The 16,724-nt window shown below is 38.9% G+C and overlaps 1 protein-coding gene across 2 annotated transcripts; it reads right to left on the reverse strand.

Moving 5' to 3' along the window:
* Positions 1 to 8,269: 8,269 nt before the first annotated feature.
* LOC130996040 (polyadenylate-binding protein RBP47B'-like) lies at positions 8,270 to 13,507 on the reverse strand. Of its 2 annotated transcripts, none has more exons than XM_057921543.1 (8): positions 13,217 to 13,507; positions 11,948 to 12,434; positions 11,009 to 11,079; positions 10,806 to 10,936; positions 10,456 to 10,552; positions 9,846 to 10,001; positions 8,766 to 8,866; positions 8,270 to 8,682 (listed from the first exon to the last, which is right to left on the reverse strand). In XM_057921543.1, exons 1-8 carry the CDS (start codon positions 13,343 to 13,345, stop codon positions 8,592 to 8,594), a joined length of 1,263 nt encoding a protein of 420 aa, XP_057777526.1. In that variant the 5' UTR covers positions 13,346 to 13,507; the 3' UTR covers positions 8,270 to 8,591. The 2 variants fall into 2 exon arrangements, with proteins under 2 accessions (XP_057777526.1, XP_057777525.1); XM_057921542.1 differs by having other exon boundaries at positions 11,009 to 11,082.
* Between the last annotated feature and the right edge of the window lie 3,217 nt (positions 13,508 to 16,724).

The following is a 16,724-nucleotide window of genomic DNA, read 5'->3' on the forward strand; positions in this document are numbered from 1 at the left end:
TTGCTGTAGTTTATTAAACACTTTATCATTTTCAAGTTGTTGTAAAGTTGCAAGGATGACAAGCTCGGGCACTTGGTTCTAGGTATTTTATTATCTAGTATCTATATATCTTTTGTTTTAGCTATGAGTTCAATTCGGTTTGTGTTCATGTCTTTCATTATGTGTGAGTAGTTCTTTTGGTGAGATTTGAGGAGTGGAAATGATTATTGTCAATATGTAATTGTTCGAGAGGCTTTCATGCCTTCGGTTGAGTCTAGGGGTTCCAGAAGGATCTCAGCCAGATCATGGACAATAGGGGCCTAACGGGTGATCTCCATTTTGTAAAAGGCTGTTCATATCAAGCAAAGGCCAAGGTACTAGGGCGTGACAACCGGTATACCCACGACCGAGGAGCTGAGCAGCGTTAACGAAAGGCGGTGTAGATCCGGAAGTCGAGGAAAGGATTTATGAGATACATTGTCCTCCCTCGGTCTTGGGCTTCTCTAGCAACTACCCATCAACTGTGACGAGGCATAAAGCCATGGTTATCGATCGAGGAAAGCACCGAACGCATTGTATGTGTATCTAGGACTGGTTGGACGTAGTTCGAGAAATGAATAGCCAAGGAGGTACATATGCCGTAGATGCGAAGCCAGGGACCTCAGGAGAAAAGGTTGGTAAGGTCATACTTGGAGGATATCGGGTAAGACTACTACCTAAGGGACCTTGTGACCGCGGAATGTGTGACCTTCGGACCAAGTGACTACAACATTATTTTTTGGCTTGATTGTAGGTTGGTTGGCATTGGTTTAGATTTGCAATGTAAAGGCACATATTATTTCTTATGCGCACAATGAGGTTTTAGGGCAAATTAGAGATCGTTTAACAATAGTCGGTCAAGAATAAAGGGTACACAGGTTTAAAGCAATGTGTTTTGGACATTTGATCTACTTGAGGCAGTCTGATACTGCGTACAATGCATTTCTTGATCGTTTGGCTAGGCATATTTTGATATTGAATTCATTATTTTTTCTTCTTAATTTTCCACTTAAAAAAAAGAGGATCAATAATATTTTCCTATTATTAGCTTAATTTTTTAATCCTCTGTAAAACCCTAGGCGGCTAGGGTTTACCGAGAGAGTAGCCTTCTATTCCCTAGGAAACAGTGTCTTCTTTCTTCGACGGTAGTCTTTCTGATTAGTTCTTGAGTTTTTTAGTTTGACAGAGTCTGGTTGTTGCGTCCTGGTGTGCCTTGACTTTTTTTTCGGCCATAGATCCTAAAGAAATTGCTAAGAGAGTGGATGGTTTGAAATTATCGACTGAAGCTCTAACTTCTGTGATTCTCGCTTCTTGATTCTGCATGGACGTGCTAGGGCAGCCAAAATCATTATGGGTAGATCTTCTCTGGGCATATGGTAATCGTGAAACTTTGCATGAACATCTTCCGACGATCTTACAACCAACATGCATGATGGTGGTGGAACTAGTGGGATTGAATATTTTCGCGATCTCACTAAATCTAGAAACAGACAGGGAACATATTCTATCAAAAGGTCCATGGCATTTTTTTCATGATCTTATGCTCTTATAGAAATTGGATGCTATGCTAACGGCCTCGACTGTTCAATTTGACAATATCAATATATTGATTCAACAACAAAATATGTCGGTTGCATGCATGGTTCCACATATAGTTCGACGTATTGGAGAAAATATCGAAAGGGATTCGAAGTCGATTGCGGTGCAGGAGGGTTGTGCATGGAAGATATGCGAGGATCCGTGTCAAAAAATCTATCAAAGATCTCCTTGTCCGCGGAGTCCCACTCGTTGTCAATGGACTTGACGATGAAGTTATGGTTTTAATACTCTATGAGAAATTGTCAGACCACTTTTGTTTTAACACACTATAGTACGATTTTACATAAACTTGTAACTTAAAAATAAAAATAAAAATACAACAATGTTCAAGCAGTGAAGTTGAGCCTACGAATGAGAAGAAGTGAAGAACTGAGGGGAAATTTAGTCTTAAGGTAATAGGGTTTAGTTTTAAAAATTCAATTTAGTCGGTACACCCGATAACTGATCGGTTATATCGATTAACTGATATCCTCCACATCTCCTAATCGATACTAGTACCGAAATCATAAAATTTGGTTATCGAGTAACTGAATAATCGACAGATACGATTCAGCCACTGGTATAACCGATTAACCGTCCCCATTTAGCACCCTTAAATAAAAGATAACTATCCATCAATTCTATATGGGTCTACAAATTATTTCTCAACTAATAAAATTGGCCGCAAAACATGTACAGTTATAAAAGTGTACATATATAGTTATTAATAATGGATAATTATAAAATTCCCACTTTAATCTAAGTGATGTTATATGGGCAAACAAAAAGGAATGCTATTAGCGAATGAAATTTAATTCAAAATGTTTTTTTTTCAGAGGGTAGTAGAACTGTTCAAGACGAAACTACAAGGGGGAATTTAAAAAAATATATATAACTAATGCTTGATTATTTTGATTTTATTATGAATTTTGATTAAATAAAAAATCAAACCAAAAATTGAAGTTATGGTACGATTCAATTCAGTTTAGTTGGAAGAAAAAAGATTGATTAGTTCGATTGATATTATAATTTTTTTTAATAATTTGGTTTTGGTTTTTCAGTTTGGTTGAACCAATTTGGTTCAACCAAACCGATTGGAGCGTGAATTCAGTTTTCGGTACAATATTTATACTAAATCAAATAAAACCTGAAAATTTTGAAAAATAAAAAAACTTAATACTAAAATTATTACTCCCTTCATCCACGAAAAAAAGTTATATTTATCTATTTTTTTTCACGAAAAAGAGTCTTGTTTCACTTTTTTGTACAATTTTACTCTTTATGAATTTGTATATTTACTTTATTTTGCCATTGGAGGACCCACCTCATTAACCACTTTTTTAAACCTACTTTTACTTTTACTCCACTTACACCTACTTTAACATTACCCCTACAACTTTATTTATATTCCACTTTCACATACTTTAACAATTTTTTTTAAATTCATGAAACTCTATTTCATGAACGGAAAGAGTATTATACTTGAATTGTTATTTTTCTTTTAAATTCCAAAGCAAACCAAAACAAAAAACTAATTTTATTATGGAATGAACCATTTTTAGTAAAACAACTCAAAGCGGAAAGAATGACAATAATAGTCGAAGGGAGTTCATTGTTGCCGTTGAGCAACTTTTACTGTGACCATTCAAAATAATAATAATAGTGAAATGGAGGGAGTACTAATTAAATATTAGGATTATTAGCGTTTAAATACATCAATTTTGGGGTAGTTTGATTTTGCATATGAACTTTAAAAGGTGTAAATTAAATACATGAACTTTAATGTTGTAACAATTTTATCACAAATTCAAATATTAGATATTCGAACTTCATAAAAATCTTACAATTTACGGGTTTAGAGATGTCTTATACGATATATTTTAGAAATGCCCTATACGATGTTGCAAATTCAATATTTGCTCAAATTTAAATTGACATACCAAGTCGAAATATCGACATGTATTCATCAGGCGTTTTAAAAAAAGACATCGTTTAGGATATCGCCAAAAGATATCGTATAAGACATCTCTAAACCCGTAATCGTTAAAATTTTATGGAGTTTGAATATTTAATATTTAAATTTATGATAAAATTGCTACAACATTAAAAGTGTGAATTATCACGTTTAGCCATTTTTCATAAAAACATAAGTTATATAGCCCCACTTTATAAAACATAAGTTAAACAACCTTTTTTAACTTAAAAGACTAGAGTGCCCTTTGACTTTTCAATATTTTTATATCATATTTTATTTTATATGTAAATAAAACAAAACAAACAATTGAAAATCAACTATTCACCCCATCATCTCCTTCATTCACGTCCACCTCCTTCACATTCACGTCCACCCTTTCAAAAACAAAAACTTCATGACTTCATTCAGGCCGCCGCGCCAGCCGCCCAGTCGCCGGCCGTCGGCGCAGCGCGAAGCAGCAAGAGCAGCCATCAGTCCGCGTCCGCGTCGCCGCAGCAGGAGCAGCCACCAAACGCGTCGCCGGCAGGAGCAGTCGCCGGCCGTTCGCGTCTCCGCCAGCAGGAGCAGTCGCGCCACCATCGCCGCCGTCCGCGTTACTCATCGCCGCCGTCCAACCGTCCACAACTCTCTCTAACTCGGGTCTCTCTCTCTACGTTTCAATTCTCTTCTCTCTCCCTCTCTCTCTCTCTCTCTCTCATTTCGACGAAGTTAACGGCGGCGGCGAGGCTTTGAGCCCTAGTTCGTGACGGGCAGCTTCGACGGTGGACAAGGGCTGGGCTTCGACGGCTGGGCTGAGCCCTAGTTCGCGATTAAATCGACGGTGGCGGACAAGGGCTGGGCTTTGAGTAGGTGATGCGTCTTCGACTTTTAAGCCATTTGGCCCTATTTTTCTCTTTATTTTGTTTTGTTTGAGTCGTCTTGGGGAGAAAACAGATATTCAGGAGGAGGAAGCTCGGAAAAGGGCATATGCACGAAATGTGATCAGAATGGGCATTACCGGAACAAAACTATCTGAGCTTCCAGAAGTGAAACTTACCAGGAAGAGAGCTCGGTGAAGTACCCCTCAGAACCATTCGAGGCGCGGGAATCTCCGAAGTGTACCACCTAGTGGGAGGCTAACCGAAGGAAACAGTTGGTAAGGCCATAACAGCAGTCGCAGTCAGCACAGATGAGCTATATATGAACCAGGAAGAGAGCTCGACGAAGTACCCCTCAGAACCATTCGAGGCGCGGGAACGTTTGAAGTGTACCACCTGGTATGAGGCCAACCGAATAAAGAAGCTAGTATGACCATTCCCGTCAACAACAGTCAACAGCTGGAGCTATATATGGAAAGATGTGTGGAGGAGATTGCATGGAAGATTCTGGCGAATTCTAGCAATGGAAGGATCTGGAATAATGTGGAATCAACCCCAAATCCGCTGGAGATCCATTATCTATCAAATCAAATCAAGGATCAAGCTAAATATGGAAGGAAATAATCTGTCAGATTTGGTCTGCCGGCTAGGGTTTGACCACTACCGAGCTGCTATTTAAAGACCAACATGTGTGGCTGCCAAAAGGGGGGGATGAACGATTTTTTACACTTACACATCAGTTTTTAGTGCTCTTCTAGACTTAGACTTTAGTTAGTTCACCAAGAAAATAATTTACTTTGTCATTTTACATTTTTCGCACCAAACACTTTATTTGTTTTTCGTATTTCAATTTCGTTGTGACGAACAAAGCCAAGGTTGTTGCCTTAGGTATTTTTATATCAAGTATTTCAAATTTCCTTTCATTCATGTGTTTATTTTATTTCGCATTTATGTTTTCCATTATGTGTGAGTAGTTCCTTTGGTGAGGTTTAAGGGGTGGAAATAATTGTTGTCAATATGTAAACATTCGTGAGGCATTTGTTCTTTCGGTTGAGTCTCGTGGTTCCAGACGGATCTGTGCCAAACCATGGACACTAGGGGCCTAACGGGTGATCTCCGTTCGGTAAAACGCTGTTCGTGTTAAGCAAAGGCCAGGGCATACCAGGGCGTGACAATCGGTATACCCACGACCGAGTAGCTGAGCAGCGTCAACAAAAGGCGTTGTAGATCCGGAAGGTGGGGAAAGGATTGATGGGATACACTGTCCTTCCTCAGTCTTGGGCTTCTCTAGAGACTATCCATCAACTGTGCCGAGGCATAAAGCCATGGTTATCAAACGAGGAAAGCAATCTCGGCGCCGTAGCATGTCTATGACTGGTCGGCTGACAAAGCCGGAAATGGTTGTGTCCAGGAGGCATGTGTCACTCAAAGTGCGGAGTTGGGGACCTCGGGAGAGAAGGTTGGTGAGGGTCATACTTGGTGAGTAACGGGTATGACTACCATCTAAGGGGAAGTGAAGCACTGCCTTGTGACCGGGGAATGTGTGACCTTCGGACCAAGTGATCGCAATGGGATCAACCATCCTAAATGTGAAGTATAACCCCTTGAAACGCCCCAATGTCTTTGGGTCACGCCTTGGGTTTATATGAATCATGGACGGATCATCAGTATGTCTATGACCGAAATAAATATTGACAACAGTTATGACCTAACCGAAAACCTTACCCCTTGTTATATTTGATCTTTGTTTAAGTTTACTTGTGCAGATAAACAGGTTGAGACCGTGACAACTCAATTTGTGCACCCGAAGAGTAAAGTAGTTCCTCACTCTCCGTGGGATCGACCCTATACTTGCTGCTAAGACTATTCTTTGGTTGCGAGCAATAGGAGCGTGTACTGTCCGTCTAGGGCATACACAAATTATTTTGATACCGCGCGCCGGGCGACGGGCGCGCGCGTCCCATCAGTGGGCTCGCGTCGGGTCGGGGGCTGACGGCGTCCAGCACGCGACGACGGGGCAGACGTCGGCGTGAAGAAATCGCGCTACTTGAAATCGGCGGGACAGAAATCGCGGCGTGAAGAAAGAAGAAGGAGGTCGTGACGGCGGGCTTGGCTGGGCTTCGACGGCGACGGCGGAGCTGAGGCGGCGGCAGCGACGACGGGTGGTGAAGATGTTGCACAGTCGCTTACTCGCTGTTCTTCCTTTTCTTTTGAAAAAACCGTGAAATTCAATTGAGAGAGAGAAGAGAGGATTGTTGGAATTTCTATTTTGTGAGAAAAAAATAAATAAGGGTATAATAGTACTTTCAACATAAAAAGGTTATGTAACTTATATACTCCCTCCGTCCCAGAAATAATGGCCCGTTTCTTTTGGGCACAGAGATTAAGAAGTGTTGAATTAAGGAGATAAAGTGATGGGTCATGTATTTAAAGAATTTATTAGTAAGATTAATTATTAGCTAATCTACATCATCCGACCGACCTCCTCTCCTCTTCAATCCTCCGGCAGAAATCCGGCAACACCAACCTCCCGCCATTCCTCCACTGCCAACACCAGCAATACAGAAATTCGGCAACACTAACCTTCACCTTCGTTGATGTTTTTGCCATCATCTAAATCATGAAAATCCCCAAAACTAAAATCCTGAAAATCCCCAAAATTAAAATTCTGAAAATCGCCATCTCCAGCCTCCTTCGCCGCCTCGGTGCGAAACCCATTGCTGAACCCACCACCAGCCGGACACCACCAAACTCCATCTCCAATTTCTCCTCATCTCCAAGTAGGGCTCGACCTCACTCAACACCTTCTTCTTCTTCAATACTCCGGCAAAAATCCGGCAACTTCAGCCGTCCGACCAGCAACGCAAAGCAAAGCAAAATCAGCAAAGCAAAGCAGCACACGCAGGACAACACCAGCACAATCCGGCAACACCCCCTCGAATTCCCTAATTTCTCCTCATCTCAAGGTAGGGCTCGGCATCACTGCACAAGCCGGACACCACTAAACCCAACGCCAAAAATCCCAATTTCTTGGACAAAATTAGGGCTCTCTCCACTGCCATTTCGTTGTTTCGAATCCGACGAGCATGGTGGATGAAAAGGGAGAGGTGGAGGCGAGCCCTACCGTGGCTGAAGAACAATGGAGAGACAGAGTAAGATAGAGGGAGAGACAGATGTGTGAGGGGCATGGAGGCGGAGTGAGAGAAAGAACAGAGGAGGCGGTGACCGCCGGCGTTGCATGCGCCGCCGCGGCTCACAACGGCCACCGCGAACAGGAGGGAAAGGGAGATCGAGAGGGAGAGGGCAAAGAGAGAGAGAGAGAGAGAGGTAAAGAGAAAAGAAAGGAAAGAGGGAGAAGAAGAGGCGCCGGTCTCGACGCGCCGGAGGCGACGAGAACCGGTGATGTCGCCAGTGACAGAGAGAGACGGCAAGCACAAAGGAGTGTCTGCGAGAGAGAGAGAGAGTGTTTTGGGAAAAAAGGTAGAAAAGTTTGGTAAGGGAGAAAAAGATTAGGCGTAGGTTGAAATAATTAGGGTTTTGTTGGGTATAATTAAAAGCTTTAATTAAGTGTTAATTTTATCCCAAAATGGAAACAGACCATTATATATGGGACAACCCAAAAAGAAAAACAGGCCATTATTTATGGGACGGAGGGAGTATTAAAAAGTAGGGCTATATAACTTACATATTTATGAAACATGGCTATAAAAAGATTTGCCTCGCATTAAAACTCATGTATTTTTTTACACATTTCAAAGTTCATGTACAAAACCAAACTACCCCCAAAATTAATGTATTTAGGCGCCAATAACCCTAAATATTATGACATTTTTCGAAGAAGTGTTAAACACTGATAATTTTGTATAATGCTACTCAAATCGCTGGCAAACCTTACATTACAGCAACAGAACAATCTATAAATTCCAACAATACAGATGGCATAACTAAAACTAACGAAGCCAATCGCCTTGCCTGAAGTGGGGATGATGCATCAACGACTAATGATTTTTACTGCCTCAAATAAACTCAAGACTCTGATTTGCAACTAAAGATGGCTGCAACGCTGTACAGAGTCTCACTGCAAAATATTATAAATGCAGCACATAATTTTCTTCCCAGAGCGCAATAACAGTAATGAGTCCGTCATATGTGGTCCACAGCTTCTAGGTTTGCTGTGGCAGCAGAGAGGTGGTCTGCCACAACGGCCTTCCTAAGATAGCTCTTCCATGAACAGCAAGGTAGGCACCATTTAACCTAGGTTACATTCAATGAAAAAGGATCACAAATGCCATCAAAAAAAGAAAATTCTATCAAGTAAATCACAGTTTGAATATTACTTGTCAACATCAGGCGTAGCCAAAGGATCATAAAGTTCCTCTGTGTGTTCCACTGGTTGAGCGACTCCCGATAAGGCAGTCATGTCTGGAGCTCCTTCGGTCTATATAGGAAGAGAAAATGTTAATTCAATAATACTAACACCAAATGTAAATCCACAAAAACATATCGCAACATTCTACCAATCAAATTTTTTCTTCAAAGTGATCTTTCAGTGAGTGAATGGCTTTTTCTAGAACAATTATATCAAAACAGTCGAGCTTGAAGACAGTTCAGAAAAACATAATATTACTCCTACTACACCTCAACTTCGATACTTCTTGGAGTGAAGTAATCTTAGTTCATATGTCAGTGTCCCTAAAAGAAGTACCAGGGTTAAATATATATCCAGAAACTTTTGAGATATGATATGTGTTGTATGAAGTCCATCCATTTTTAGTAATAAAGATCTTCACTAAAGTGATACAAGATATAGTGACAAGTGTGATCGGTATGAACCAGCATTGATCGGTCTTCATTTTTTTCTCTCCGCTGAGAAAAAATCTTTACTAACAAGTATGTCTGTGTTGGCCTAGTGGTAGAATGGTTAATGTTTTCAATTTATCCACAAAAAAAAAAAATTCTTCACTGCCAAAGAGAATATTTTCATTCTATATATATGGTTTATGACCAAGGATTAACGTAAAATTTAAAGACTTGTAGGATTCAGTATCCCAAGTTAGAATGATAAACTAAGTGTGTTAAACAAGACAAAAACTTCTGAAGCTTGGCAATGTTCATACACAATAGCTGATTTAGCACCCATCTATTCTCATGAGAACAAACGATTGAAAGACAATGGTGCATGAGTTCAACAATTCCATTACCCAAGTATTAGAAGTTTCTAGGCATATCTCTTCCTGCCCTGTATCGAAATTTTTAATAGAATTCATATATTATAAGTACGAGAGGGCACCAATCTATAATCACAGATATGTACCATTAGCTGCATTGCAGAAATTATTTTTCATTTATTTTCTTGTTTTCTTTTCCTTTTTTAGATAGGCATTGCAGAATAATGGAAAAAACAAGTTGATGATCACCTGATGGGGGTACTGTCCGTAACCAGCATATGCACCATATGCATATGCTGAAGGATCTTGCGTGACACCATATGCATAGGCATCATAGCCTTGTCCGTATGCATAATATGCACTCAATTGATTTGGATCTGTGTGACCCCAAACACCAGCAACATCCTACAGTGTACAGTGATAGACAAGTATCATTGAAAAAGATGTTTGTCCTGTTCCCATCTTGTGTGTGTATGTGAAATTAAGTATTGCAGCAAAAGCAACAAACAAGCCATGCTCAACTTGTCCAAAAGATTGTATCTCAAACCAAAAAAAAAAGACACAACTTTTTTTTTTTTTTTTTTGATCGGGCAAAGTCATGTTAGATGTTAGTAATTAGTTCCCCATCCACTCCAAGAACCACCTTATCTCTCCATTCACCAAATCCACCTTATATCTCCAATCTCCAATTCGCTCCCAAGAGGGATCGAACCCGGGTCACTTCACTTAAGTGAGGACCCGGTGGCCAGTGGGCTAAGCCCCCTGGTTAAAAAAAAAAAAAAAAAAAAAGACACAACTTGCCCAAAAGATAATTGATGCATCAGAAAAAAAATTTACACAATGGTTCAAGCTAGATGACCTGTTTTGCCGTTGGACTCCTTCCCCAAGATAGCCGGACAACTTGTTGACCAATCACAGTACCCTGCATTCTCTGGATTGATTCTTCTGCTGACGTCCTGTCCAAGTAAACAGCACGGAAGCAAAATGTTCAGGTGGGGAAAAAGACTAATCAATTTTAAGGGAATGACATTGTCCACACTGAGAACGAGGCTCTTTTCCATTAGAAATTCAATGAGATCAGATTAAGACATGTCAAAAGTAGAGGATAAAATAGGGAAAAGAGATTACATTTCACACAAATAATTAGAGATTTAAGAGTAAGTTTGCTTTTCACTTATTTCTGAAAACACAATTGCCTACCAATATTACCTTGTAGCAAACTGCACAAAACCACATCCCTTGGCTGCAGGGATTTTAACGTAAACAATATCCCCAAACTGCAGGAATATCTGCCTCAATTCTTCTTCAGTAACATTAGGGTCCAGATTACCAATAAAAACCTGTAATTTCTAAAGGAAATGAGATCAAGCGTATGCGTAGCCACAGTATTTAGAGCTTAGAGATAATCTTACAGTAGTGTTGTTGATATCGTTATCCACTGGGACTGCCTGCACAGGAGTTGTGTAAGCGGGAGCTGGATATACTGCTGCCATTAGGAGAAAAAGGTCCTTCTAAGAGCACAGAAATTAAGTACTACTCCCTCCGTCCCACTTATCTTGGCACACTTTCCTTTTTAGTTTGTCCCATTTATAATGACACTTTCCAAATAAAGTATGTGGTCCCTACCTTCTCTACACACATAAAATAAGTGGACCCTACCCACTTTATACTCTTAACCCTTTATTCTTAATTTTCGTGCCCAACGCAAATGTGCCAAGATAAGTGGGACGGAGGGAGTACAACATAATGAATTCACAAACATGGTGCAATCTTTTACAAAAACGGCACAGAATTCACTCGTATTATAGCATTAGTTCAAGTATAACTAGACTCTAAAGAATGAGGGGTTCCCCAACTAGAAAAAGTCTTAAGAAACTTTGTCAGCTCCAAATTGCTGACAATAAGGACCTGTGTAACTGTTTCTCTGAGTGTGGTCAATACACCCACGCACTCGACAGAACAAAGCCATTAACACAATGGAGTAGGATGAGATAAACCCAACAAGAAAGAAAACAGATAGAGAGAATACTAGCATTAGTTCAAGTATAACTAGACTCTAAAGAATGAGGGGTTCCCCAACTAGAAAAAGTCTTAAGAAACTTTGTCAGCTCCAAATTGCTGACAATAAGGACCTGTGTAACTGTTTCTCTGAGTGTGGTCAATACACCCACGCACTCGACAGAACAAAGCCATTAACACAATGGAGTAGGATGAGATAAACCCAACAAGAAAGAAAACAGATAGAGAGAATACTGACATGACTTAACGTTCAACAGTGGCTAAAGCTATCAGAAGCCATAAGATGCAATCATGTCAAAAGCATGCAGTCATAACCATCCCAATGAACTCACCTTTAGTTGCAGCATACTGCAATTGGACGCCAGTGGCTGTTTTTTTTGGAGCTGCTGCACTAATTCTCATGGGCCTAGTCGAGCAATAGAGACCATTCATCTCAACCATTGCTCGATTCCTTTCCGCTTCATCAGCAAACTTAACAAATCCATATCCCTTGGAACGCCCAGTATTCGGATCGGTGACAACCTTGGCCCCTCTAACTGATGGATAACTAACTCGGAAAGTCTCCTGCAACAGATAATCTGTAACATCTGGTGCTAAATCTCCAACGAAGATGGAGTGTTCAGGGCCTCCATCAGTACGCCTTTCCCCTATCCCAGAAGATGCCCAATTCAACCTGAAAGTTAGTTCAGTCCCAGGAATTTGGGTTCCATTATAGGACTGAAGAATACTTTCTGCAACCTGATGTGATGTGAATTCTACAAACCCATAACCCTCTGGCTGTCCTGTTATTTTGTTGCGAATTACTTTAATTGAGAGGACCTGCTGACAATTTTGGGTTCAAGTGTTCAACAAAACAATAGACCAAAAATCAATCTAGTTTTAATTTCATGTAGAGAAAAACACAATAATAGTATCTTTATGGTAAGAGGCAATAGAAAATGTTATCCTTGAACCTTAAGGAGGCGTTGGTTTGAGTGATAACGCATGATTGATAAAATAATTCAACTTAATCAAGTGTTTGATATGCATGATTTGGCCCGTGATGGATAACTTGCCTGACACTCTAATCGCCCAATTGAGTGATTATTTATTACCCCAAAGTTGGATCGATTATTTAATCACCCTCTAATCCTATCAATCTTTATCAATCTCTATCCACCAAACCAAATGCCCCCTAAACTTATAAAAATTTCTAATTACAATAAACCCTAAAATATCCAGACTAAATCTAATTGGACTCAAGCTAAGATGAGAACGGAAGAGGCAATTCAGCATTTTTAATTTCTACGGCAATCCCTAAAACCAAAACTTCAAACTACCAGCAACTACAGAAAGTACAAAGACAGAACTGGGGTTTGCAAACTGCAGAATAACAGCTATTGGTTCCAAATAAAATCTAAAAGAGATTTTCAAGAATCCTGGATAAAATTGTGTTGGAGACATCGAACTCAGTGTTTTGCAGCACAGCACTGTAATCACTAATCAGCTCAGAAAAACAGTTAAAAAAGACTAGCAATAAAATAGAGTGAAATATTAAGAAGCGCCAGCAAATATGGTAAATAGGCATGCATAAGTGTGTGCAAATAGAGAGAGGAAGATACCTCGCCGGTGTGGGAAAACCAGGCACGGAGATAGTTCTCGTCAGCCCAATAAGGCAAATCTCCAATCCAAAGAGTGCGGACTTCTTCCAGCGTCGCTGGCTGGTGATACGGCGCCGTTTGTGCGCTCATTTTCTACTTGTTCTTCTCTTGGTATTTATGCAAGAACCTCAAATTCGATCGTCTTTGTTACAGATATGAACTCTGCTGTTGCGAGTTTCTACGACGATGTCATCAAAAGGGGTTTTGGTTATTCCTTATTAGGGCGGATGACAAATGGAAGTTGATAGACCCATTATATATCTATTACTCCCTAATTCTTTTGTGGTTAATATGCAAAAACACTCCAAATGTTACCACATCAATTACACTTAAGCCTTTAATCTAATGTCGATAGCAACTAACACCCCAAAGTTCATTAAGTATTACAATTAAATTCATAAACAAATAATTTCTTTCATAAAATTAAGAAATTTATTTTTTTTAATCTATATAATACTTCCTCCGTTCATGAAAGAACTTTCTAAGAAAGAGTGACACGAATTTTAAGAAAAAATATTGTTGAGTGCATTGAGAGTGGATAAAAGATACTTGAGTGTATTGGGAGTGATGAAAAGATGTTATAATTAACATTAAGAATTGTGAAAAGTGAAAAGTAAGAGTAATTATAAGTGGTGGGATATAGTCTAAATATAGGTAGGAAGTTTTTTTGTGGACGTCCCAAAAAAGAAAGATAGAAAGTTCGGATGGAGGGAGTATATAAAAGCGGAGTTTTCTTCCTCCATTTTTTCCCACCATTTTTTCTCTCTCTTCTCCCATCAATTTTTTCATTATTTTTCATCTCTTTTTTCTTTTACAATTTTAATACCTTTCTAAATAATAACAAATTTAATTTATGAAGAAATATTTAATAAGCATCTTTTGTTTAAGTTTGTAACAAAATATTTAATATGGTGTAAAAATTATTAAAAATAAATTTAAAACAAATAAATTATTAAAATTTTAAAATATTCTATTTTCTTTCTCTTTGTTAAAATTTTACAATTCTTTTATTTATGTCTGCGTATGAATATATTTATTTATATAAAAAATTGATGGGAGAAGAGAGAGAAGAAATGATGGGAAAAAATGGAGGGAGAAAACTCCCCTTTTATATATTATATAAATTAAAAAAATGAATTTCTTAATTTTGTGAAAGAAATTTTGTTTATGGGTTTAATTGTAGTACTTAATGAACTTTGGGGTGTTAGTTGCTATCAACGTTAGGTTAGGGGCTTAAGTGTAGTTGGGATGGTAACATTATGGGTGTTTTTGCATATTAATCCTCCACAAAATAATACTCCCTCCGTCTACCAATTTATGTATTAAGGGAAAGGGACATAGATTTAAAATATATATATATATATATATATATTTATATATATATATATATATATATATATATATATAGGGTGTGGTTCTAGAGAGAACTACATTATTTGTGAGAACGGGAGAACCATCAAATCTAATGCATCCACTGTAAAAATTAATGCATTTGCTGTTAAAATTAATGCACTAATTTTTTTTAAAAAAATGCTTCATTCAGGATTCGAACCCAGGATCTGCATTCATCCAACAAGATGATGCATCCACCGTAGATCTTGATGATCGAATGGCTGAAAATGGTTCTCCGGTCTTCTTTTATTTATGGTTCTTTCTTGAACCTCTCCCTATATATATATATATATATATATATATATATATATTATTTATTGAGTGGAGAAGGAGACTCACAATTAGTAAAGATCAATACATTAATTAATGAATTAGGACACGAATTGATGAACGAACCAAAATAGCAAATTAGAATACGAATTGGTGAATGGATGGAGTATATATACATACAGGGGAGGGCTACGGTATAATCACTTCTTAACATATAAACTACGAACTACCTAAAATGTATGGATTTTATGTAGAATACTATGAATTTGCTGTGCAAATGTATGAATTGCGAGAAATAAATTATTTTCTACCTATGAGATTCGAACTCGGGACCATGAATTCATTCAATAAAGTGATGAATCAATCGTAGATTTTGATGATCTAAGAGCAGAAAATAGTTCCTCTCTTCATCCCAATTCAATAGGCCTCATGATTGGGCATAAATGTTAAAAAACGGATAGTACTTTATAATAAACTAAGAGATAGAAAATAACTTTTTTTACAATATATTTGTCCAAAAAATAGGAGAGATAAATAAAGAAAAAATAATTATTCGTGAGGTAGAATGACATTTGATATAAATAATGAGTTATATGAGAATATTTGTTATGTATTGACGTTTGACGAGCCCAAGTTTTGTGCTCTTTTTATTTGTCGTGTCTAGGTCTAAATAAAGCCTTTCGTGTGTGTTTTGTGTGTTTTTGTGTCCGGGAGGACACTTGTATGGACATGAACTCGTGGGAGCTATAATGGGCACGATGGAACGAATTCTAATGAGATCTGAGAAGGCGTCTCAACGATCAAGTCTAACGAATACTGCAGGTTGGATGCAATCCAAAGATCGAGAGTCACATATGCTGATCTGTTGGGCATGATGTTGATCAAGAAGGTAGTACCGCTCACAAGAGGAGTTATGTCGGGTCCTGGGCATTCTAAAGTCGATTTCCAGGAGAGAGTATTGCAGCCAAGGCTATCTGCCGCTGATCAAGAGGTTGGCCTGACTTACGCTCGAAAATTAGCATCCACCACGAGAGATACCGAGGGCACGAGAAGGGCAGGATGAAGGACATGAAGGGTGAACAGGGAAGGATCCATCATGACCAGGCATCCAGGGCAGTACGCTGACGTGAGAGATCCGGTGCAAGAGGATAAGGCGCAGAAATATTCCTTTTCCCATGCGCGGAATGGATATGTCCAAAGCTTCAGGATATGCACGGATCAAAGGCGAAAATTATCCAAGGAAGAGTCCTCACGCTTGAAGACTCTGTCTAAGGCAGAACCTGGACACTCCAACTAAAGTCGGACTTTTTTTATTCTTTAGCTGCGTGTTGGCCTTCGGCCCACGCTTGGATCCCTATAAATATGTTCCCATTTCGTTTTCTATGTATGTGCACAAACTTAGAGTAGTGAGGGTGTTGCCAAAAACAATCATTTATTTTCTGCATTTAGTGTTTAAGTCCCGGTTTGGGCAAGATAGTTTATACTTTTTGTTGGCAGTGTAACATCCTGCCTTTTTTTTAGATTTTAGATTTTAGATTTGCTATAGATAATTAATTAAATTATTAAAAATATTAATAAAATATATATTTATTAAATACAACAGTTCGGTCCGGTTCAGCGGTTCTGGTCCGATTTTGTTCACCCCTAGTGTTTTCAGTCTATTTTTCGTTATTGTGAGTCAAGTTGAGTTTAGTCCCGAGAGGTGTCTCGTGACCAGGACGATAGTCCATCCCACCATTTTCTTATTTTTGTTCGTGACAAGAGAGAGGCTACACCAACTCTCCGTGGGATCGACCCTCGCTTACCA

The sequence above is a fragment of the Salvia miltiorrhiza genome, chromosome 7, assembly GCF_028751815.1.
Source record: "Salvia miltiorrhiza cultivar Shanhuang (shh) chromosome 7, IMPLAD_Smil_shh, whole genome shotgun sequence".
Taxonomy (NCBI): Eukaryota; Viridiplantae; Streptophyta; class Magnoliopsida; order Lamiales; family Lamiaceae; genus Salvia; species Salvia miltiorrhiza.

Coding starts and splice junctions, on each gene's coding strand:
- LOC130996040 (XM_057921542.1), bottom strand. CDS start 13,345: ATGAGCGCACAAACGGCGCCGTATCACCAGCCAGCGACGCTGGAAGAA. Junction 10,002..10,455: donor GGAGTCCAACGGCAAAACAG/GTCATCTAGCTT, acceptor TGTACACTGTAG/GATGTTGCTGGTGTTTGGGG. Junction 8,867..9,845: donor ACGGACAGTACCCCCATCAG/GTGATCATCAAC, acceptor CTTCCTATATAG/ACCGAAGGAGCTCCAGACAT.